At 42.0% G+C, this 26020-nt stretch overlaps 1 protein-coding gene across 2 annotated transcripts in view; it reads left to right on the top strand.

Moving 5' to 3' along the window:
• Window positions 1–20832, top strand: part of BAHD1 (bromo adjacent homology domain containing 1) — a 118626-nt gene extending 97794 nt beyond the window's left edge. For both annotated transcript variants that reach the window (XM_060760363.2, XM_067462848.1), the window contains exons 3-7: window positions 2173–2534; window positions 8423–8582; window positions 13902–13978; window positions 15296–15387; window positions 17533–20832. In XM_060760363.2, the coding sequence (XP_060616346.2) occupies window positions 2173–2534; window positions 8423–8582; window positions 13902–13978; window positions 15296–15387; window positions 17533–17722 (881 nt within the window). In that variant the 3' untranslated portion in view covers window positions 17723–20832. The remainder of the gene's footprint in view (window positions 1–2172; window positions 2535–8422; window positions 8583–13901; window positions 13979–15295; window positions 15388–17532) is intronic.
• Window positions 20833–26020: the final 5188 nt, after the last annotated feature.

Below are 26020 nucleotides of genomic sequence, written 5' to 3'. Positions count from 1 at the left end.
ACAGTGATAAAGTTCTTCCTAATGTTCAAGTGGAATCTCCTTCCCTGTAGTTTGAAGACATTGTTCCACATCCTAGTATCCAGGGCAGCCGTTGAAAAGTTCAATTTTTTCCTAATCTCCCAAAAAGCTGTAACCTTTTACTTACTGTAATTGCACGCACAGGATCAGCAGGAAACATGAAAGTCCCAATATGTTACCACGTTGATGCTGTCAGCAGGAAAAATAAAAATGTATCCACTACAGACAATCCCAAAGTTACAAACAAGATAGGTTCTGTCATATGTTAGTCGGAACAGGTACTTTCTGAAATGTAACTCCAGCCAATTTTTTAAAAAGATTTGAATAGCATCGGGAAGAGTTAATGGGTCTGTGGTGTTTATTTTACTCTCTGTGCCCCTATTCAGAAGATTTCACCTCACTTTCTATGCCTGTGATAACTAGATTTTGAAAATTGTGGCATGTTGTGGAAACAAGATTGGTGAGAAAGCTTCAGTGGAGACACCTTTTCTCCATGATAACTCTTTCAGGAGTGAATTTCCCTTCCTAGGGGTAGATTTCTCTCCCTTCCTGTTGTCTCACTCCAAGATAATATTTTGCACACCCAGGTTGTTTGGATTTTGTGTAGCAAACAAATGGATTTTGTGTAGCAAACAAATAGGGATACAGTTACGGCATCATCTACACATAAACAAATACTACTGATCCGTTGTGGGATGCGACAATGTGATTCAAATGTGCACATGTTCACATGCAGCATGTTCACCCCGAGGCAAGATGTGGATTATGTTTATATGTACCCCCTAGATTGACTTTCCCCTGGTCCATTTAGTCTGCCCTAACCTTGGCTATGTGGTCTCTGGAATGAAGAGCATAGTACGCAGGTAAATTCTTGAACCATACATAGGGCAGGATGCAGCAAGGGACAGGGGAGGAGTAGCCACAGGGAGGAAGCAGGGACTATTGTTATAAAACAGGCATCCCTAATGCATTGCCTATGTGCTTTCCAGACAGCAGCTGTGTTGGAGTTGAGTGTGGTATTATGATGCAGCTGGGAGTGAAAGTGCATGCTGTGAGGCTCCCTGAAGTGCTGTACACATTTCGTTAAGGTTGCGGACATGCAGACATGTGCATACAATGTCAATAAGAAAAGGACAGCACCTTGCTTGCCTGCTCTTGAATTCCACAACAATTTGCACTCCCATCCACAGCTCACGACTAACACTGGATCTTTCTAAGGGAGAGGGCGGGTGCTCCCCTGTGAGCAAGGGAAAGATCCCTCTTCCCACTAGGACAATGTGCCATGGAGTGCTCCACAGGAGTGAGGGTGATGATTGTCTCCTTGGAGTCTGTAAAGTTCAACAAGTGGGGCAAAAGCCCTTTGCAAACTCTAGAATGTGGATTAAGACTTCCAGTGAAGATGCATACAGACTAGGGCAGTGGTTCTCAACCTGTGGGTCCCCAGATGTTTTGGCCTTCAACTCCCAAAAATCTTAACAGCTGGTAAACTGGGTGGGATTTCTGAAAGTTGTAGGCCAAAACACCTGGGGACCCAATGGTTGAGAACCACTGGACTAGGGTGAGTTGTATTTCATAAAGTACTGGAATCCAACACTGGCTGGCTCACTTTGATTTCTAAATCTCAAGTCAAACATTGCTTGGCCCAAATCCTATTCTTAGTCCCAACTACAGCACACCCATTGAAACGGTGGTAACTTGGTATGTCAGCACTTAATATTTGTTATTTTGATTGACTCAGACCTATGTGAATGTTCATTTTGAAGCTTATCAGTTACACATAAAACTAAAGGGAGACTGAGAAGACAACCGAATTAAAAACCATTCACCTTGTTGAATAGAGGTTTGATGGATGTGTCATCATATGGCCAAGACTTTTAGCTGTTGAAAATACTCTTTAAACTGTGTATAGAGTGAGGTGGAAGCATGATCTTGTAACACAAAGCATTTGCCAAGTTTGAAATGCCATTATTATGGCCTCTCTGCTAATGCTTGTACTCTGAGCATGATACTTAAATTCTGATGATAATTTTTTTGTGTAGCATTGTTGTATGGTACTATAGCCTTCACCTAATTTCTGAGTTGTCCAAGTAATCCTGAGAGCTAATTTTGTTCCATCATGTCTTGCTCTTTCACCCTTATCTCTTCTCATTGTAGATAGCTGCAAGTCTCTGGACCAGCTGAGCCTCACAATCCCTGTGGCAGGACACCCGGTTTCTCCTGCCCACCCACTCTCAGGATGTCCGGTACCCAGCGTGCCACCAGCTGCAGAACCTGTTCCTCACTTGCAGACACCCAACTCAGAGCCCCAGACGATGGCCCGTGAATGCCCACAGAGCTCCAAACCCCCCAGCGGCTCTAAATCCGGTCTCCGGAACACAACCAGCTGTTTACATGTATCTGACAGCAAATCAGCTGGGGCCCATGCTCATCCAAAGCAGCAACGCATTAACCGGAGGAGAGCCACAAACGGCTGGATTCCTATTGGTGCAGCCTCTGAGAAGGCGGTGTATGTGGTGGTAAGCATTCCTGCACACTGTTGTTGAGTAGTGGGCCATCGGGTGGGTACATGGGGCAGGGCTTTTGCTGTAGCATCATCTTGCCTGTTTAAATGTTTCAATTTTATACTGTATATGGTTACGGCATCGAATGGCTGCCGGGTTGTAAGCCGACTTGAATCACCTTCGGGTTCAAGAAAGGTGGGATAGAAATATTATAAATAAATACATAAATAAATAAATAAATTGTAAAACAAGATGTACACTCTCCTCTTTAAAGTCTTTATTTTAAAACTTCCAGTTCTCAAAAGCCCCTCAGAATGTTTTAAAAATATATTTGTGTGTACAGAAGGATCAACCCATTCTGGCTTCCCTAGTAAAGGATATTATTATTATTATTATTATTATTATTATTACCTATATCTCCCCTCTCCTAATATCTTGAAGCGGGGGTACTGCAAAAGAGACTAGAGAAAGTCACTGAGAAAGCCCTATCACTTTTTCTCACAAATTGTATGTGTGAAGGCAATCGTCTGAAAGAAGAACTTCTCAAAATATCAGGGTCTGCCAGATAGCCAGAACCTAAACGATGAAAAGCTTAAAGATCAAATATCTGGAAAACAGATCGACCACCAGCAAACATGTTGCAACAAAGGGGTTTTGTGTGCTTCTGCTAACTAGCCCTGGTCAATACTCTATCTACAATGCTTTGTACTAACTGAAGTTTCCAAAGACTCTTGGCAATCCCACCCAGAGCACTTTCTGTTGCTGTGTGCCTTCATGTTGTTTCCAACTTATGGTGACCCTAACAGAAACCTATTGCAGGCCTTCCATCAGTGTGTGACTTACCCAAAGTTACCCAGCAGGTTTTCATAGCCAAGCAGAAATTTGAACCCTAGTCTCCAGAATCTAACACCCAAACCACTGTGCTACACTGGCTTTTTTGCAGTAATCCAAATGGAATGTAACCAATATGTATGCATTGTGCCAGATCAAACATTTTAAGAACGGGTGCAGTTGGCACCCTGGCTTTGAGCAGATGAGTCCTTTTCTCTCAGCACGTGGAGCCAAAGGATGAGTATTGCTGTAGGATAAAAGCAAAGCAAAGGGAGCCAAACAAATTTATATTGAGCCAGGATTGTTTGTGACAGAATACTCGGGCCTGGTGCCAAGAATTCCCTGCACCTGCTCCTCAGTGTTGGAAAAATCCTCTGGCTCAGCAACTGCTGAGTCAACCTTGGAGATGGAAGGCCTCATTAGCAAGAGGAGCCGGATGTCTTGTGGCAGCCCTGCAGCGAGGACAGCCGCGCCAAGGGGGTTGGAGGCAGCCTGTCTTTGGCTCCAGAAGGGCTGTGCTGAAAACGTGGTTCAGTCTAATGGATTTTGAAGGATGTTTCCCTTCAGGAAAGGTACTGGGATAACTCAGCATCAGATAAAATAGTGACCTCAAGAAACTTAAAGCCTCAGAAAGAAGACATGTAGAATACAAAACGGAATAGAACTGAAAGGAAAGATATGGAGCTTTTAGAATAAGTATCAGGGCACTTTGAGACAGGGCTTAAACCTGCTTAGGAGTGGGTTAAACCTGCTCCAGAGCAGGTTTAAGTCCCCACACCCTTCTGAAAAACCCGGGCTTTCTGGGGGGGGGGGAGAGCAGTTTGCAGAGGGGGGGCTATCTCCAAACTGTTCCTCCCAAAAAGCCTTAGAAGAAAAGAAAAACTTACCGGGTCACCATTAGGCTTCTCTGGAAGCCTCCTGGAGCATATCAATGACATACCAGGAGGTCATAGTTACACCACCAGGAGGCTTCCAGAGAGGCCTAAAGGCGACCTGGTAAGTTTTTCTTGTCTTTTAAGGCTTTGGTGGAAGAGGAGTGATTTAGGAAATGGTGGGTGCCCTCCTCAGTTCTCCGGGCTTTTGGAAGCCCGAAGAACTGAGGTGGACTGTGGAGACTAACCACAAGACTGCGGAAGCAGTCCCGAGAGTCAGTCCCCATTGGCCCTATACTCCATTAGACCCAGGCCTTTAGGTCTAATAGAGTATCAAAATAATCTGGGTTTACCTGCTTTGTCGCAAATTACTTTGCTTTTACCGGAGGCGTCATTCAGACACTTCTGGGAAAAATGTGAAAAATGCGTCCTGTTTGGAAGGGCCCTCAGAGGAGAAGAGAAACACCTGATGGTATGTTTGTTGTTGTTAGCTGCCAGCAAGTTGACTTTGACTTAATGGAGATCCCATGAGTGAGGGACCTCCAAAACTATCCTATCCACAACAATCCTGCTTAGGTCTTGCAGATTCAGGACCATGGCTTCCCTTATTGACTGCATACCTCTGGAATATGGCCTTTTTCTTATCCTACTGCCTCCTCCCTTACCAAGCACTATTGTCTTTATTTAGGGAATCATGTCTTCTCATGATATGGCCAAAGTATGGTAGTCTCTGTTTAGTCATTTTGGCTTCTAGGGAGAGTTCAGGCTTTATTTGCTCTAGATCCCATTTATTGGTCTTTATAGCCTCTATGGTCCTGATGGTGGTTAGTACTAAAATTATGCGTGATACCGGAGAATCTGAAAAAACAAACCATTACAAAGACCTTTTCTGTATTTCTGGTAGTCTAGTGTTTTGTTTTTGAACTGGAAAAAGGGTCGACCTAGGGCATGTTTAGTGCCTGGCAGGTCCAACTGTGAATTATTTGTCACTTTGAGACATTTGCATGATATCCTACAAAACTATCATCTAGGATTGGCTACGAGTAACCTAAAATTGCCCCTTCATTTGGTGGGAAAAGGGGAAACAAGATGAGTCCCAGCAACTTGTTTACAGATCCACTTCCTCTTATTCACCTCTCTTTGTTGTGGGAGGATCTCATTATGGCATCAGTACATCTGAGTATTTGTATCAGCAGAACTATACCTGTTTCTGTTTTAGTCTATGAACATAAATGACAGCAGGGATATAGGAAGAGGAGATCTCATTATAAAAGTTGAATATACAAGAAAAATGGTTTTTAAAAAGAAAGCAGAATGGCATGGTGGTCTTTGGATGCAGAGTTAAAGAACCACCATGATCTGCATCCATGGGCCTCTTTTCTTCTCTGTCTGGGGGACTGACCCAAGTATGACACATGAAGCACCTAAGAACTGCCTGTATAGTGGTGCTGTACTAATATGTATACATATTTAAGGAGAGTCTTCATCCAGCAGTGCTCCAATGTCAAGTATGAAAAAAATTATGTAACATTTTAAGATACAGTTCTAAAAATAAAGACCCAAATTCAGTTGTTAGCCCTACTAGAGACAACCCATTGAGTCAATGGAATTTGACAATTTAAGTGCAGACTTGCCAACCTCGCATTTCATTTACTGGATCTAGTCTAGCTGGATTAACAATTGGATTCACCCTTTAAGTGTTCCTTTGATATGCATATGAAATGGACTTAGTTACTTAGCTAGAACATTGCTCGTACTCTCAGTTGTGTTGTTGTTGAGTGTTGTTGTGTTGTTGAGTGTATGGTTGTGGATATTGGCTTGTAGGTTGTTCGGGCTGTATGGCCATGTTCTAGAAGCATTCTCTCCTGATGTTTCGCCTGCATCTGTGGCAGGCATCCTCAGAGGTTGTGACCTCTGAGGATGCCTGCCACAGATGCAGGTGAAACAGCAGGAGAGAATGCTTCTAGAACATGGCCATACAGCCCGAAAAACCTACAACAACCCAGTGATTCCGGCCATGAAAGCCTTCGACAATACTTTGTGGATTTACTACTCATTTTTATTTTTATTTATTATAACCTGTCTGGGGACCCAAGGCAGCTTACAAATTTACTAGAATACTTACATCATCGAAGAAAGTGCAATTTATGTACTTTTTAGATAACTTCTTTTAATCATTTACATAATATAACTAAAGAATTACACAAAGTGTACCCTCCTAGATGTGATTTGTGTGTGTGCGTGTCTGAGGATCGACTTGAAAAACTGCAAGTTTCTTCTGGTGTGAGGAAATTGACCGCCTGTAAGGACGTTGCCCAGGGGACATCTGGATGTTTTACTGTCCTGTGGATGGCTTCTCTCATATCTCATATCCCCTCATGAGAAGCTGGAGCTGATAGATGGGAGCTCACCCCGCTCCCCAGATTTGAACCGCTGACCTTTCAATCAGCGGTCCTGCCAGCACAAGGGTATAACCCACTGCACCACCGGGGGCTCCTCTTAGATGTGATAATGTAGTGGTATGAGCTATTGGCTGCTGCTTTGCTGTGAGCTTCCAAGAAAGAAATCAACAAGTAGTCAGTGGTCACTAATATGATGCCATTTTTGTCACACTGTGAGAAAAATCCTGTCAATCTACACAACAAATAAGCTTAAACACTGCTATAAACTACTCTGGTGAGTTGTAAATTGACACTTCGTTTTGATCCGATTTTTACTGATGTTCAAAAATACATTAAAAATCTGGGAGAAACCTTATTTAAATAGTTGGTTTGAATTGGCATTTTCTTTCGTTAGGTCAAATTAACCTATTTTAATAATTCTAAAGCAGTGTAAACTGGGAAGAAGATACTTTTTGATGCAATGTTTTCTAGTAATTTTAAAGATTTTCCCAGGGATTTGTAGAAGGATTTTGATGGGATTATTTTCATGTTTTGTGTCATCCTCTTAATCAGTCCTAAGGGTTTTTTTCTTCGTTTGAAAGTAACAATGGAACATAGTTGAAAAGCAGAGAGGAATGCAAGAAGTTATTGTGTTGTCGAAGGCTTTCATGGCCAGAATCCCTGGGTTGTTGTGTGTTTTCCGGGCTGTATGGCCATGTTCCAGAAGCATTCTCTCCTGACGTTTTGCCTGCATCCATAGATGCAGGCAAAACGTCAGGAGAGAATGCTTCTGGAACATGGCCATACAGCCCGGAAAACACAGAAGCATTCTCCTGATGTTTCGTCTGCATCTATGCAGGCAAAACGTCAAGGGAGAATGCTTCTGGAACATGGCCATACAGCCTGGAAAACACACAACAACCCAAGAAGTTATTGTTTAAACACTGCATTGATTAACTGCAATGAATTATTGCTATGATACAGGAGTGGATGAAATGTATTGTTAATTATGCTTTTATGTCTAATTGTGGTTTTAATTTTGTGATTTGTTATGTAATGCCTTCGGAATGGGGCCCATTGTAAGCTGTCCTGAGTCCCCCTTTGGGGGTTGAGAAGGACGGGATAGAAATGCGAGAAATAAATAAAATAAATAAAATGTCATCTTCTGGATGCTGGACTGCAACTCCCATTATTCTAGGGAAATGCAGTCCAACTTTGGCAGGTTTGTGTATGTGTGTTACAATTTCTATTCTTTCTATGATAAATAATAGCGGAAAATGCTTTTGAAAACATAAGTTTTCTAAGATTTCATCACACCTAGACAATGTGAGGACTTATGCATTTTAAAAGTATTTAGTTTTCAGCATCTTTACAACATATTAGACTGTGTTGTAGTGCTTTCTACTTCAAGTATTCAAACTAATTGCTTTCATGGGACGGGGAATTCACCTTGCAGTCTTGCACAGACTCAAACGCAAAAGCAATATAGAGCCTTCCTTAAACCTAATGCGAACTAATTGGTCCCCCCCCCCCTCCATTTCTTTTCTTCCTGCTGTAATCATTGTTGCCTTTCATCTGAGCAGCGTGGGGGATTTTTTTTGCTTCCGAAATGAACCCACCGGGAAGCGAGATGCCTCCTGCTGCTTCATATACTCCAGCTTCTCCATGGGGTTCTCCGGCAGCAAAGGCACACACCCGTTTCGGCAGAACGTGTTTGACTTGGCGTACATGGTTTAAAGGAAGCCAGGGGCTGTTTCTCCCGCATTGTTTTCCTAGGCTCACTACTCTTGTTGGCGCTCTCCCTTGTCAATATTTGTAGAATGAACCGGAGCCAGCTGTTCGCAAGAGCTACCAGGCGGTGGAGAGAGATGGTGAGATCATCCGGGTCCGAGACACAGTCCTCTTGAAATCAGGACCACGAAAGAAATCGATGCCTTACGTGGCAAAGATATCTGCCCTTTGGGAAGACCCCAAAACAGGTAAAATGATTATATGATGATCCTCAGGGTAAAATGTTGTGGAGAATTGATAAGGAATATATCCAGGCAACACCTTCTCTGGACAGAAACGAGGGGCCCTTTCCTATAGAGAACTTTAGTATTCCAATTCTCTTTTAATGTCAGTGACATCACCTTACGGAATTTGGGATTTGCAGTTTAGGGTGATGTAGTTCCTCATGTAGTTCCTACCGAACACACCAGAATTCATTCATTACATTCATTTCATTTCATTAGGCAGTCCCTCGCAGACCGAGGATAATGGTTCTGCAAGTGTAGTGTCTTGGCAATGGGTCTGCCGAGGAGCTGGCATTGTCCATATTTATTTCTTTATTTACAGTATTTATATTCCGCCCATCTCACCCCACAGGGGACTCAGGGCGGATTACAATACATGGTAAACATTCAATGCTGTAGACACACAACATATATAGACAGACACTCAAGAGGCTATTTAACAATCCAGTTTTTTTTCATGAGGGTATTCTGGCCACTAGGGGAGCTGTCGCTTCACCATCCATTTGTGACACTGATGAAGTACTTCCTCATTCTTTGCTTGCTTGCTGGAGATTTTTATGGCCTCGTAAATTAGTTAAATTAGCCTCCCCACATAAGTGGTACCTAAATTTCCTGCTTGAGAGATGCAACAGTCTTTCGGGTTGCAAAGGTTGACAACAAGCTACACAATTTGGTAGGAAGCTCACTCCGACCCGGGCTGGCTTCGAACTCATGTCCTTTTGGTCAGTAATCTTAATGCAGCTGACTCCCAGCCAGCTGCGCCACAGTCCCCATAGACACCTCCAAGGTCATGTGGCCAGCATGACTACATGGAGCACTGTTACCTTTCTGCAGAAGCTTATCTATTGATCTACTCACATTTGCATGTTTTCAAACTGCTAGGTTGGCAGAAGCTGGGGCTAACAGTGGAAGCTCACCCTGTTCCCCAAATTCAAACTGCCAACTTTTCAGTCAGCAAGTTCATCAGCTCAGCAGTTTAACCCACTGAGCCACCTAAAAGTCTGTTAAAATTACTTAGAATACCTAAAAACTGTTAAAATAATTAAAACACTATACAGGTCCCAGGTGACTCTTAATTTCTGCCCTGTTTTATTTATTTATTTATTTCCCTGTTTTATCAAATGATGTAAGAGATAACAAATGGAATCCAAAGGTCACCATGTTGAAGGGCTAAGAATAAGATTGACAGAACACATGGAAGTGGCAAGCAAGTGGGTTTACTTGTGGAGGTGAAAAAAAATCATGCCCAAGACAGGAAAAAATATCCTGTTGATCTCGATGTGGTGATGAATTACCAGCAAGGTCAACTCGCAACCTGCATAGTATATTTCAGCCACTTTTAAATTATCTTGAGGCCTATGTGTTTTCTGTACAAGACAGTGGTAGATGAGAATATCCCAGACGGTCTGCAATATTTCAGCAGTCTTGGGATTCCTTCATTAGGCATTCATTGACCAGTTGTGGAGTCAGAAGAGACCGCTAGTAAGGATGATAGCCATGTGTGACACACTCCTTTTTCGCCCTAAATGACCCTTCCTTGAGTGACAGGTTGCCCCCAGCACTTCTCCCTTAACAACACAGATGCCTCTAAAACAGGATGTGAATCTGGCCTCATATTGCCCTGGGACTGTTGTTTTATGGACTCTGACCCCCATTGTGGAAATATGATTTTTTTCCCTAGGGTCAAACAATTTTTGATCCTAGATGATTCCAGTAATAATAATTTTGTATTAAAGCAAGGCATTTTGCTCTTTCCCCCCATAGGTCACTCTCATTTTAGCTTTGGGAGGGGAATTAGGGCTAATTCCAGTGTGTTTTTAAGGACCAGAAATTGGCCCTGAAAGTTGGCTCCCTTGGTGCATCTGTGTCTTATTTCAGAGAATTCTAGCCATTCGCTGGGTGTCTCTGTGTTGCGGAGCAGGAAGCGAAAGCTGTAATGTAATCATGGTTGAAAGCTTTCATGATAATTCATGATGATTCCTGGATTCTGTTCACTTCTCATATTGGTGTCAAGAACGGCAACTTCTGGTTCTTGGCTGAGGTCCAGTTGTTGAGGATGTTTGCCCTGAAAACACTTGTACCAATTTGCTGATTCGAGCTTCTTAGCAACAGCTGTTCCAACATGATTTTTAGCAGCCAGAATGTCATGAACCTCTAATTAGGCTAATGTTCTTTATAGTTTGCAGTCTGGAAATATTACAAAGCTTTGATTTTCGCCGGCTTGTCATAGTCCCGCTGCTAACAACTCGTCCCATACTGCAGCGGGAATAAACAGAAAAAAAATATATTTGGTGATGGGAATACTGGACTTTTGAGCATTATAACCCCAGCCATTTAGTATTGCATTTGGGGGAATTTGAGCTGCTTGAAAGAGGCCTAAGCAAGCTGCTGAACTTGTTGACTGAAAAGGTTGGTGGTTCCAATTGAGGGAGTGGGGTGAGTGCCCGCTGTTAGGCCCAGCTTCTGCCAACCTAGCTGTTCAAAAAAATGCAAATGTGAGTAAATCAATGTGGCGGGAAGGTAACAGCGCTCCATGCAGTCATGCTGGCCACATGATCTTGGAGGTGTCTATGGACAATGCCGGCTCTTTGGCTTAGAAATGGAGTTGAGCACCAACCCCCAGAGTCAGACACGGCTGAACTTAATGTCAGAGGACAACCCTTACCTTAATATCAATAGTAATAATCATTGTTATTTTGCCATGTTCCTTTATATCCTGCCTTCTCCTGTTAGGGACTCAATGGAGCTGACATAATGTTATAACCAATGCATATTACAATATAGAAACATCAGTACAATGCATATAAGTGATATTAAAATGGAATTCAACATCTATAGGCATAAAACAATTCGAAAATACATTAGAAGATAAAAATCAACAAGGCAGAACCCCATTAAAAGTCCATTGCAGTCAATTCCTAAGAGATTATCAGAATCAAAAAAGTTTTCAGTTGCCAGAGAAGCAAGCCCAGATTTTAGCTGTAGCACTGCAGGTTCTCACTTGTACAGATCTGTGAATGGTGTCACCACCATTTCTTGTATCTGTGCTTTGACAGCATCCATGAGGGCAGCTGGACTTGTAAATGAAATAGCCTTATGGGTGGTGGGTATTTATGCCTCTAGGACACGTTTCCTCCTTTGATTGTATTATAAAATTAAGTGGCTCAGAACTCAATGAGGAATATTTGGATGGTCATTTTAAGGATGATGAACAGTGAAGCCATTTGATGGGCACCTTCATGACAACCAGTCCTATCGTACTTAAGTTCTCTCCAAGTTTATGGTCTCAGAGAATAGTGAATGGAGTCCTCATTACTACCAATATTTACTTATTTATTTGTATAGTGCCATTAATACACATGGCACTTCACATAAAAAATAGTGGGAAGCTAGCCATGCAATCATTTTTTTTAAATGGGAAGGAAGGAGTATATCAGGAACAGTCCAGTTGTAAAATAAGCTATCCATACAAATAGCAAAACAAATTCACTACAAAACAATCTATCTAGTACATATAATCAAAATATAAAGATTATGAAACTGATTAAACAAAAAATCAGTAGCTATTTAAATCCACAGATGTGTGGACAATTTCAACAGAAAGGAGGAAACCATGAAAATGAAAAAAAAAAACTGGCTACCAGTATTATAAAATTCTAAAGACAGGACAGTAAATAAAGAACAACATTCAGAAAACAGAGGAATTCCAGACAAGAATCAAGCAGGGCCAGCTAACACCTCCCAACAAAGAATTTCCTCAGGCAGGAAGCAGCCAGACTTTGAAGCTGAAAGGCCATTAAATGCTAATCAAGGTGGCCAATTGCAACATTCACACTTGCCTCAAGTAGACAAGAGTTCTTTTTCCCACCTTGAACATTTGACAGATATATAAACTCCACTTGCCTAGTTTCCAACAGACCTCACAACTTCTGAGGATGCCTGCTATAGATGTGGGCAAAAAGTCAGGAGATACTGCTTCTGGAGAGAATGCATGCAGCCTGGAAAACTCACAGCAACCCAGAAGCTATTTAATTGAGATTTCAACAACTAGGGAAGAAGCAGGCTGCAAATATTCAGGAGTACAATTCCAGGAATTATGGAGTAGGAAGTCAAAAATAATGGAGCTGAGCCAGAGAAGAAGAAGCTTTTGGTTGAGTGGAAAGGAATAAACAACCAAAAGTGTGAATATTAATATGGGTAGCCAAATAGATGATCTTGGCAGGAGAGTGGAGAAGAGAAACCAGAGAATGACTGGAATTAGGTGTTCATAGTTCTAACAGAATTTTCCTGTGATTTCCTCCATATTTCAGGAGTGGTTTTGGAGATTTTTAAAAAGGGAGACAGTTTTTCCAAAGCATGGAGTTATTTATTTATTTATTTATTTACTATTCTTGTATACCGTTGTATCTCAAGCCTGAGGGCGACTCACAGCGGTTTCCAGACAGCAAACAACAAAGACAATAAAAACAGCAATAATTAATATATCACAACAGTTAAATTACACATTTCCATTACTAGCTAATAGACAAACATCAATATACCATAATCACAAAACCCACCCCCGATCGCCTCATCGTCCAAGCGTGATCCAGATTCGACGTCATTGTTCCGTTCCTATGTTCAAATTACCAGAATTGCACTGAATTACTCAAAACGCCTGCACAAACATCCAGGTCTTCAACTTTCTACGGAATGTCATGAGAGATGGTGCCAGCCTAACATCTACAGGAAGGGCGTTCCACAGCCGAGGAGCCACCACCGAGAAGGCTCTATCTCTCGTCCCCGCCAACCGTGCTTGAGAGGCTGGCGGGATCGAGAGCAGGGCCTCCCCGGAAGATCTCAAAGTTCGGGTGGGTTCATAGGCCGAGATGCGGTCAGCTAGGTATCTTGGGCCGGAACCGTTTAGGGCTTTATAGGCCAGTACCAACACCTTGAATTGGGCCCGGTAGCAAATCGGCAGCCAGTGGAGCTGGTGCAACAAGGGGGTTGTGTGCTCCCTGCGCTCCACTCCTGTTAGAATCATGGCTGCCGCGCGTTGGACTAGTTGCAGCTTCTGGGCTGTCTTCAGGGGCAGCCCCACGTAGAGAGCGTTGCAGTAGTCTAGGCGGGATGTGACATACTCCATACTCCAAATGAGAGGTCGGGGTGACATACTCCAGTCACTAGTCACATCGCTGGTTTTGTTTGTGAGCTGAATTTATTTCCAGTGAAGGAATATACTGAGAATAGAATTGTAACTGTTTCCTCTTTTGGATTTATGCGAAAAATCTTGTCTCCTTCCAGGGGAACTGATGATGAGCCTCCTGTGGTATTACCGACCAGAGCACACTCAGGGAGGCCGCAACCCTAGCATGCATCAGGTGAGCTGCCAGTATCAGAAAAACTTGTTTCCTTCAGGTCCCAGAGTAGCCCAGTGGCTGTGCCCCTTCTCCATGCCACCAATATTTAAGGTTTCCTAAGTAGTGTGCAGTTTTTTTCCTATTCTAAAAGTAAAAAATGCCTCACTTAAAACTGGAAAAAATAAACACTAGGGCCCATTCATTTTGTCCGTGGCCCTCACTGGGATCGAGGCCAAGAACACTGCCAAAATTGAATTTGGGCTAGAAAAGGTGGTCCGCTTTTGGTTTCTATAGTACTAAAGATGATTATCATAACTGCACAGCCAGGGTTTTTTTTTTTTTTTGCAAAGAAAGAAGAGGACATACCTGCCTCTTAGATGCATAGCTGTTCAAAACCCATGGCCTGACCACAACTAGGTGGGCCAGCATTTCTGTCTGTGTAGTCAGCTTGGTTTGATTATGTAAACATTTATAGCAGAGCTTTCCAAACATTTCACATTGGTGACGTTTTAAACATGCATCATTTTGCAATATAGTAATTCGGTGTTGCTACCAAACTGGAGGTTTAACCAATGCTTTAAAAGAGATATGAACACCTACGTAAATTGGTTTTTTACTTACTTTTACTTGGCCGATCCCTCGTAGCCCGAGAGTGATGATCCTCCAAGTGTAGTGTCTTGGCGATGGGTCCATAGTTGGCTGTGGAGCCCTATTCTTGATCCGCATGTTCTCCCGCAATGAGGACATCGGTTTCCAGGTGGAAGTTACTATCATATGATGCACCTATGTACTGCAGCTGACACACTAGCATGTCGAGACACACAATTTGGAAAACTCTGATTTACAGTATTTCATACTTCGGTGAGTACTCTGAATAGGAAGCCAGTAAAGGTTGGTACTCCAATGCCTCACCTGAAATATTCATTATATTTAGTTGGCTTTAACTTTTCTGAAAATGGCAGCAATTAGCCAGGCTTTGAAGCTGCAAGGCAATTAAATGCTAATCAAGTTGGCCAATTGCAACATTCACACTTGCCTCAAACAGACAAGAGTTCTTTCTCCCACCCTGGACATTCCACAGATATATAAACCTCACTTGCCTAGTTGCCAACAGACCTCACAACCTCTGAGAATGCCTGCCATAGATGAGGGCAAAACGTCAGGAGAGAATGCTTCTGGAACATGGCCATACAGCCCGAAAAACTCACAGCAACCCAGCACTTGTATCTGTTTCAAAAATTCATGAAATATTAACATATTGTCGTGAGCATCAGCCGTCATGGATTGCAGCCCCCTCCATCAAATAGTTATGACACCCATTGTTGTGCTCTCTTGCAGAATGAGATCTTTGCATCCCGACATCAGGACGAAAACAGTGTTGCCTGCATAGAGGAGAAGTGCTATGTTCTGACCTTTGCAGAGTACTGCAGGTAGGTGGTGCTCTTTACCTGCGTTTGCTTCTTCCATACAGAGAGCTCCGCAGAATGGCTGGTGCCTTGGTTACCCACATGCTGACCTATAATCTGTTTGGCTTTCCTTGTTGGTAGGTGGTAGGCATGCTGCCCTGGGCATCTCAGCTATTTTTAATGGGCTTCTCTTGACCTATGTAAAAGAAATTGCCTCCCTCCAAACTGCCTGTCCATCTGCCTATCCACTACTTCAAGAAATAATAATATGTGCATACATATTTGATGTGCTGTGCAATGAATAAATTGTGAGTCAGCAAAAACATGCAAAGCCCTAAGACTAGAGGCAGCTTAAAACCCAGGAATCTCTTCCCCTGACAAAGCCTCTGACAAAACGGGAAGCTTACACTTCTGGAAGAAATGTTTGATGAAATGCTAGTTCTTGCCCTTTAGCTGTGGCTAAACTCCTATGCCTTGGCCAAAGGCCTTCCAGTTTGTCCAAACTGTACATAAGAATTTTCGTAGTGTGCAGTTTGTCATCTCCTGTATTCTTGGTTTTAGAAATACTTCTTCAATTTAAATAAATAAATAAATAAACAAATAAAATGATCAAAGACAAATGTTAATCTTTGCCCACCTAGTTTATGGGGACAGAAAGACTTTCATATTGGGGAGGGGGCTTATATTTTGTTTGATTACTTTTGCGGCTTTGAATTAAGTCTGAGGCTTCATCCACACTGTAATGTAAATGCAGTTTGACACCACTTCAATTGCTGTCACTTAGCGTTATAAAATCACAAGAGTTGTAATTTTACAAGGGCTTTAAACTTCTCTGTCAAATAATGCTGGTGCTTGCCAAACTACAAATCCCAGGATTCCATAGCATTGAGCCATGTTAAAGTGGTGACAAGCAGCATTAATTCTACAGGTGGATCCACCCTAGGTCTCTAGCAGGTAGGACTTCAGAGGACATCAGTACAGAAGAGCCAGTTGGACTAGTCTTTTTTTAATGCAGCAGTTGTGGTGTGTGTTTGTCTGTGTCATAGCTTATTATGTAACCACCCTGTGTGTTTGTGTCTCTGTAGAAAGGCAGCATAATTAGTTTTAAGCATGCCAGTTCAAACTGGTTTACACTTATCGTATTGAGTAAGCATATAAAGAGCAGAGGGAAGTTCCACTTGACCATTCCCAGTTCAATTACTGTGTGCCATCCTTTGCTAAAACATGGCCTGAGGTACTTAAAACATGGCAAAAATGCCATCATGACTATTAGATGATAGTCATGGGCCCGGTAACCGTTTCAGCTGTTTAATTCATGTTTTCATACCCTTTGTTTTGGATGGCACAAATGAAACAAATGGTAAGGAAATATTAATGAAATGAAAGGAAAGTGGGAATGGTAAATGTCTGGTCTTCTGATTTTTGGTGCTCGGCTGCAGGCCCTGCCAGGCATGGGCGCTTTAGGCCTGCATGCCATACATACACTCTCTTTCTAAGGTGTGTGTGTATGTGTGTGTGGCTTGCAGGCCTAAAGTGCCTGCGCTTGCCAGGGCCTGCAGTCGAGTGCCTAGCTCCTCTTATATCTGCTCAGCTGCAGGCCCTGGCAGGCACAGGTACTTTTGGCCTGCAAGCCACACGTGTACTCTCCTTGGGAAGCCCGTCCATTGCTGCCAATGGGACAAAAATATTTGTTTTTTTCAGACCTGGTACAAAAAAGCTCATTTGGAAAAATGCCCATTTTTGGGAGAGGCGCTCGAAAACAAAAACGGGGCCTTACAAATGAAACAAACAGAAATGGATAGTGATTCTATACAAATGCACAAGACTATTAGACGGTGCCTAAGGGAATTTTGGTTTTTTATTTTTGCAAGGGAGCATTGATGGGAGTGCAGGCTGAATAATGTGGTATTTCACAGTTGCCTGTCCAGGCATTAGATGGTGATATTGCATCTCTGCATGTCATTTTTCCTTCTTTTTGTGTATCCTGGAAAGTTGGGGGGTGCTATTTTACAAACTTCAGGATTATCATTTTCTTTGTTTCACCCCAATGTTTTCTTTAATTGAGAAATGGCTTCAGCAATACTGAAAATTTAAACTCTCATAATTAATTTGCCGCAGCCAGCAGCATTTGTCCAAGTAACTAGAGTGACACTACCATCTCTCTTCCAGATTTTGTGCCTTGGCAAAGCGTCGAGTTGAGGGGATCCCAGGCAGGAAAACCATGATGGTCCCTCCCTCAGAAGAGTATTCAACTCCTCCTCACCGCAAGGTGCCAGAGGACACCGACCCGGAGCTGGTTTTCCTCTGCCGTCACGTCTATGACTTCAGACACGGGCGCATCTTGAAGAATCCCCAGTAACGGAGCCCAGCATCTGTGGGGTTTGACAAGTGGCAAAAGAGGGCCAAGGGCAGACTGACCTCATTCCCAGTGCATGCTCCCAACCTTTGCGGAGCAGTGCCCATAGGCACAGAGCAGAATGCCTAAGCACCCGATTCTCTGCATTTGGAAACAGATTTCCTCTTAAGGCAGATGTTCAAAGCACAGCACTTCATATAAAGAGCATAAATGGAAATATATATCTGTAGAGAAATGTATGTGTATATAGATATAGGTGCTCGCTTCTGTAATCTATATCTATATGTACAATGATTTTCATATATGGGGAGAAAAGGCGGGAGCTGGGCCAAGGGGATAAAAGCCAGTAAACTGAATCCAGAGTCAAGCCAGTCTTGGTGGGGATGGTTAGATCAGACAGACAGGGAAGTACAGCGCCACTGACATGACCCCTGTGACATCTCCTTGGGGTTGATGTACTATTTGATCTTTGAGGCAAACACTTACTCTGGAGATGTTAATTTCCTTGGTGTCCTTTTCACATGTTGACTACATTTCTCTTTGCAAGTAAAAGAAGGATTGCAAATCAAGTATAGTTGTCTAGTCAGACTAGGGTTTTCTATCTTGCAGTTGTCTTCATCTCTAAAGTGGGAAAGATATAATCGTGGATCACTCACACTATTGTGGGAAAGTTGGATATCTTTCCAAGACTGTGATCCTAAGCCACTGGCTTAGCGGGAGTTTCTGTTGAGATCAATGGAACCTACTTTGATGCAAATGTGATTCAGATGAGAATATGTGAAAAGAAGGCCCATCCTTAAGGACCACACTTCATCTTTGTGTGTATGTGGGGTGGTGCACCTGAAAAGCTCTCAGAATATGAGAGCGAAGTGACAGCTGCTACAATACCGATCTCTCTCCTCCACAAGTCTAGGGAGGTGTCCCTTCTGCTGATAAAAATAGTTTATATTCTTTCCCACCCCAATTCCATTTCCTTCACTCTCCTTCGCAGTCCTTGTAGAAACCAGACTTGCACACTCCAGGGTACTGGGGAGGGCTGGAAGCCAGAGTTAAAAGAAATGATAAGGTACTGCTTGAGCTGCATTCTATCCAACAGGCATCTTCACCTGACCTGGGCTTAACCCGGTGGGCTGTTGCCTGTCTACCTCTCTTCTCTCCCGGCACCTCCGCTCCCTCCAAATCTCAAACACTGACATCCAAGCATGTCCGCCAAGGCGAGACTCTGGGAGACTCTGGCTCCCAAGTGAGAGGGTTTGCATTTTGAGAAACTGCTACCTGATTCCTATGGATACTTCTGCCTCTTGCCTTACATGTATAGCTGTTAGAAATACTTTAGTTTAGCTTTGACACAAAGCTATTTCAGTTAATTCTAAAGCAAACCAAAGGACAGCATAAGAAGAATCCACCGAATCAGTCACACAAAGCTGGGATTCCGTTTGTAGATTGCACTAATTCCGACGAAGTGAGAATCAACACTGTATCAGTTCATGTACCTGCTGACGGCCAGAGTCGCTCACCTGAGCTAGGGACCTGCTTGCGCCGGGTGGGTGGTTAGGAGGGAGGGGTGTTCCGAACTAGTGTTAAATGATAATAGAAGTGTTCCTACGGCTTTAATATTGTTGTCTTTTACGAGTAGAAGTAGCACTACCTGTACTTGCCCACAGGCTCGATCTGAGAGGTTTGCCATCTGGCCTGGAGAAAGTAGCCCCCTCCCACATTCAGTTCTTTGTGAGTGTGTGCCGTGTGTATGTGTGTGTCAACACAAACAGTCCCTACAGATTTGCTCTGCATACCAAAGAGGGGAGAGTGATGGGAAGATAGAAAAAACTGAGAGGTCAGAGCCGCAAGGCTTGGGAAGGAGGGGATTCCTTCAGTGATCAAGCTGGAAAGTATTCATTCTCGCTCCCGCCCTGATTCAGAGCAAGAACCCATGGTTTGGCCATGGTTCCTAGTGCCAAATGTGGTGCCGTGATCTGTCATAACTATGGCTTGGGCACATAGAGGGGCTTCTCAGAATTAAACTTGTGCTGGAAAGCACACCTTGTTTTATAGCACAGGAGTGGAACGGGATGGGGTGGGCAGATTGGTGAAAACCTTTGACTTGGTGTAAAGGGAGAACTGGCATCACTCTTGGCAGTCTAAGAGTAAGCAGGAGTGATTTGGGAGCAATATTGTGGGTTCTGTAAGTACTGCCTGTTCTTCTATTCCCCCCTCCCCCAGTTAAGGAGGGAATTGATGAGAAAAACAAGCAACTGGAATAGGAAATGTTCCTATACATGATATGGGTAAAAGAGTGTGTGTTAGGAGGTGGAGAGTCTGATCTATGCAGATTCAGATTTGGGGTTCCTTTGTGCTGTGACTGGATGGGGTGGGGGAGCAAGGGAAGACATGGTAGATAACCTCTTTTATGAAAAGAGGGTGGTGACAGGAGACCTCAATGTATTTAATCCAGATTAAAAATTCAGGATGCCTCTGCCTTTCTGTGTAGAGTTTTGAAATTTCAAACTTCAGAAACCAGAGCAACTTCCCAAAAAAAATTAATTCTGGTTTCCACTGCTTTCTCCTCCACCTTTCTCTGGACTCCTCTCCAGGCAGTGGGTTGAAAGGAAAGCCAGGCTCCCTAAGGCAAGAAACGTCTCTGCCTGGGTTCTGGGGTCGGCCAGGGTCCGTGCCCCACTGTCTGGAAAGGAGAAATCCCAGCCCTTCTCTGATTCTGATAAAGTCCGAATCTACTTCAGGCCAAGAAATATTGTTTAAAGACTTGTGTGGTTGTTTTTATGCTGTTTTGCGGACAGCATGTAAATGATTTGAAATGTCTTATCTGAAATGAAAATATTTCATGCTTTTTTAATCTATTAGATATGGAAATATTTTTGAAACTGAAAATGCAGTCAGTAGAATTTAAATTGAAATGTAATACATGTAAAATATATTTTAGTTGATAATTTTGTAAAATGCACTTTTTTGTGTCTCTTCCCTTTGTTTCCCAGATCTGTATTTCAGTGTTTACAGATGGAATGAAAGCATTCCCTATACCCTCCTTCTGTGAAAAAGATATATTAGAAGTAATTCTTTAAAATAAATTTGAGAAATTGTATTGATTTAGAAAACAAGGTTTTGGTCTTGTAGTGTTCATTTCCAATCTGTCTCAGGGGGCACTTCTTGGTAATAGAAAAGGACATAATATATCTTAGAGCCATTAAATTGTGGGCCACCTCCAAAGCAAGGATATAATAATCATAATCACATCCTCGGCTGCTGCAAGAATTTTGTGCAGACGGACTACAAGCAGAGGCACAACGTAGTTGCTTGGATGATTCATTGGAACTTGTGCCACAAATACCATCTGCCTATAACAAAGAACTAGTAGGATCACAAGCCTGAAAAAGCTATGGAAAAGGAAAACATCAAACTACTCTGGTACTTCCGAATTCAAACTTACAAGAGTTTTGGATCAAAATACTTCTGACCTCACAATGTGGGGAAAAAAACAAATATGGATCAATGATGTTGCAATCCCAGGCAACAGCAGGATTGACGAGAAGCAACTGGAAAAACTTACACAATATGAGGATTTAAAGATAGAACTGCAAGGACTCTGGCACAAGCCAGTAAAGGTGGTCCAGTGTGATCGGCACACTGGGTACAGTGCCTAAAGACCTTGCCCTGCACTTAAAAGCAATTGGTGCTGACAAAATTACCACCTGTCAGCTGCAAAAGACCACCCTACTTGGATCTGCATGCATTATTCACCAAATACATCACACAGTTCTGGACACTTGGGAAGTGTCCGACATGTGAGCAAATGCAAAAGTCAGCACAGTGATTTTTTTTTTGCTGTGTACTAATCTTGTTGTGTATCAAATTATTATTATTATTATTATTATTATTATTATTTATATCTCACCCTTATCCAAGGTGACTTAGGGCAGTTAACAACAAATATTGGCAAATATCCAATGCCATAAAAACTAGACCAAGAAAAAATAATCCACCCCACCCTACCCCAAAACAAATCACATCTATATCAAAAGCAACAACAGATTAAAAAGAATTACATAATAACAAAACAAATATATGATTCTGCAGCTTACATTGGAAAGAAACAGCTAGGATCTAAACAAAGCAAAATAAGGTAAAAATATTGGAATTTTTTGCATCAAAGATACCTAACATTTTAAAGTGAAATGCATCCAATTCTTACATTTTTATGGTCCACAATGTCAAAATTGTATGTAAACCACCCAAGTACACAAGTTGATTCTTAGCAAAACAGCATGGACTGATCAGCTTCCTCCAAATAAGAATGTGCTACAGTGCCAAAACAAAACAAAAACTGGTTCTTTTAATTCTACATCTAATTTCAGGTTATAAAGAGAATAAACTTAAACAAAAGTACTGCCATATATTAATGCAGGGGTCCCCAAACTAAGGCCCAGGGACCGGATACAGCTCTCCATGGACATTTACCCAGCCCTCGCTCAGGGTCAACCCAAGTCTGAAATGACTTGAAAGCACACAACAACAACAATCCTATCTCATCAGCCAAAAGCAGGCCCACACTTTGAAATACTAATAAGTTTATATTTGTTAAAATTGTTCTTCATTTTAATTATTGTATTGTTTTTAAGTGTTTTTTGCACTACAAATAAGATATGTGCAGTGTGCATAGGAATTCATTCATGGTTTTTTTTTTCTCTCCAAATTATAATCCGGCCCTTCAACAGTTGAGGGACTTTGATGTGGCCTTCAGTTTAAAAAGTTTGAGAACCCCTGTATTAATGTATTAACCCAGCAACTTATTCTAATAAGTTTTATATGTTTTTGATGTCTAAGTATTATGTTTTCTCCATTCTCACTTTTACAATTAATGCAAAGTTAATGAGACATGTAATGTGATGCCCAAGGAAGGTTATACTAACCATCAGACTATTGCATTAATCTTCCATGCAATCGAAGGAAAGGTCAAGATTTTACAACTGAAGCATGTGTCTACACTGTAGAATGGATGGAATTTAACACCATTTTAACTGCTATGGAATCATTGAAGTTGTAGTTTTACAAGGTCTTTAGTCTTCTCCACTAGAGCGCTGGTGCCTCACCAAACAACAAATTGTGAAGCCTTAGATCCAGTAAGAAATGTTAAATGTAGAAGCTGGGCTCAGAAAATAGAGAACATTTTGCAAATATAAGCTGGGTAATGGAGAGCACCAAAGAATTTCGCAAGAAAAACAGATTGGGTTTTATCATTTACAGAAAAGCTTTTGATTGTGTATATCACTCCAGACTGACAAAGTTTTGGAATACAATACACCAGACATCACGATTGTGGAAAAGAAAAAAAGTTTGGATTATTGATGCCACCGTACCAGGTGACAGTTGCATTGAGGGAAAACAACAGGAAAAACTCAGTCATTATCAGGACCTCAAAATTGAACTGCATAGGCTCTGGCATAAACCAGTACAGGTTGTCCCAGTGGTGATCGGCACACTGGGTGCCGCGCCAAAAGATCTCAGCCGGCATTTGGAAACAATAAACATTGACAAAATCACAATCTGTCAACTGCAAAAGGCCACCTTACTTGGATATGCACGCATCATTCGAAAATACATCACACAGTCCTAGATGCTTGGGAAGTGTTCGACTTGCAATTTTGTGATATGAAATCCAGCATATAGGTCTTGTTTGCTGTGTCATGCTGTGTTTTGTATCAGTAAAATAATAATAGAAAACTTTTATTTGTATCCCGCCCTGTCTCCCCATGGAGATTCAGAGTGGTTCCCAACAAACCAGGCAAACATTCAATGCCTATATCAAAAACAATGACCATAAAAATTAAACAGAAAAAAGAATACTACACATTGTCCAACAGAAAGTTAAATTGTGCAACTTCCATTGGATAATAACAATTTTAAAAGCCAGCCTAGCCAGGGTCATACCAGTTCCATTCTGCTTAGTCCATACTACGGATTGTATACCTCCTCATTATATGCTTGTGAGCACAGTAAAGTTTTAAGCAGTTTTTTAAAAGAAAGGAAGGGGGCATTTTGATCTCCTTAGGGAGGGAGTTCCAAAGATGAGCAGCAACCACTAAGAAGCCCCCCGCCCTTGTTCCCACCAGCTGTGCTTGGGACAGGTGGGACAGACAGGTGGGCCTCCACTGATCGAAGAGCCTTGGCAGGCTTGTATAAGGAGATGCGGTTTGCTGGATAATCTGGGCCCGAACCATTTAGGGCTTTAAAAGTAATAAGTTGCACTTTGTATTTAGCCCAGAAGCAAGATGGCAGCCAGTGGAGCTGCCAGAGCATGGGAGTGGCTCTCTCCCTGTGCAGAACCAGAGTTAGTAATCTGGCTACAGATCTCTAAAACAGCTGAAGCCTCCGAACTATCTTCAAAGGAAGCCCCACATAGAGCACGTTGCAGTAATCCAAACGGGATGTGACTAAGGCGTGGACTACCATGGCCAGATCTGGTGTCTCAAGGTACGGCTGCAGCTGGTGCACAAGTTTTAATTGTGCAAATCTATTCCTATGGACAAGAAGCCACTGTCAGGACAGAATCTGGAGAAACAGAATGGTTTTGGGGTTGCTGTAGGTTTTTTCGGGCTATATGGCCATGTTCTAGAGGCATTTTCTCTAGAACATGGCCATATAGCCCGAAAAAACCTACAACAACCCAGTGATTCAAGCCATGAAAGCCTTCGACAATGCACAGAATGGTCTTTTGGTTGGCTAGGGGGTTACACTCTGAATTTTTTATACACAAATATGTGTTATGACCCTTGTATTTGCAGGGATATGTTCCAAGATCCCCTATGGATTCCTGAAACCAAAAATAATCGTGAACCCAACATTTTGACTATACAGGCAGTTTCTAAGTTACAAACATATGACTTACAAACGTCTCATAGTTAAGTACAGGGGTGAGACAACAGGAAGTGAAATAAATCTACTGATTGGAAGGGAGATTCAGCCCTGAAAGAGTTGTCATGGGGAAAAAGGTTCCTCCACTAAAGATTTATCATCAAACCTTGTTTCCACAACAAGCCAATTTTTTCAAATTATCACAGAGACAGAAAGTGAGGTGAAATCAGAATTGGCACAAACAGCTAAACAAACACCACAGGGGTGTTACACGTAAAAAAAAAAAGTACTCGTTTCAATTTACATACAAATTCAGCTGAAGAACAAACCTACAGAACCTATCTTGTTTGTAACTTGGGGACTGCCTGTACTTGGGCTGGAAGTCTACCATAGAATTGGAAGACCTAGGAAGGCCCACAAAACATGTTGGGCTGTGTGCATATTTTTTTAAAGTGGTTAAGTGAAACTGGTCATCGAACCTATGGATAAGGAGAGTACTGTATACACAAAGTAGATTAGATTTAGAAGAAGGAGGGAAAATAATTTTTTAAGTAATTTAAGACATACCAATGGCACAGCTTTACTAAGAGAAAATAGCAAAGACTGAATGCTGAGGAATGTCAGGGCAAAAAGTGCAAAAGCATAGTCAGATTTTAATATTAAGAACACAAAAAATAATGCCTACCTAAGATTTATATAGCTTTAAAGTGGTTGATGAAGATGTCAAAATAGTTCAAAGATTTTCTATACCTTGAGTTGATCATCTATCAAAATGGAAACATCAGTTAAGGGATTAGAAGACTAAGAAAGGCTGTCAAGTTTAAACAAGTATCTGAAATCTGAATCATTCATGCCATATTTCTGGTTTTGGTGTATGGTTGTGAAAGCTGGATAGTAAATTAAACTGACAAGAAAAAAAAAACAGCCATATAATACAACAACTTAGCTGGCAACTTTGATTTAGGGCTTCTGCTGGAACATACTATTAACTGATAAGTAATGCCATCTGGTGGCAAAATAGGAACTTCCCAAATAGCCCAGATACTTGCACTGAAGAAGAAGATGAATTGATCAAAGCTAGTTCTACTTTCGTTTTTTAAGGAAGTTAACTTTCAAAGCCATCCACACACACACCACAAAAATGCTGCAACTGGCTGGTGTCCTCAACCTCCTATTATTGGCCAAATGTTAAAACTGACATTGTTGAAATATAGTGTGATCCTATATATTATATATTATCTGTTGACATCTCCAGCTCATCCCAGCATGAGCCAGCATGTCAACGACTTAAATCAAGAAATAGTTTTTCTAAGATCTACAGAGACACTTGCTGGAACACCCCAGCAAGCGAGAGTCCAAAAGTGGCAGGCTCAAACCCAGAAACTCAATCAATGGCTTATACCAAATGAGAGACTCCCCCCTGGGCACACAGAAAAC

This window comes from Anolis sagrei, chromosome 1 (genome assembly GCF_037176765.1).
Source record: "Anolis sagrei isolate rAnoSag1 chromosome 1, rAnoSag1.mat, whole genome shotgun sequence".
Taxonomy (NCBI): Eukaryota; Metazoa; Chordata; class Lepidosauria; order Squamata; family Dactyloidae; genus Anolis; species Anolis sagrei.
Note: the sequence above shows the minus strand (reverse complement) of the source record. Positions and strands in the feature narration are given on the sequence as shown.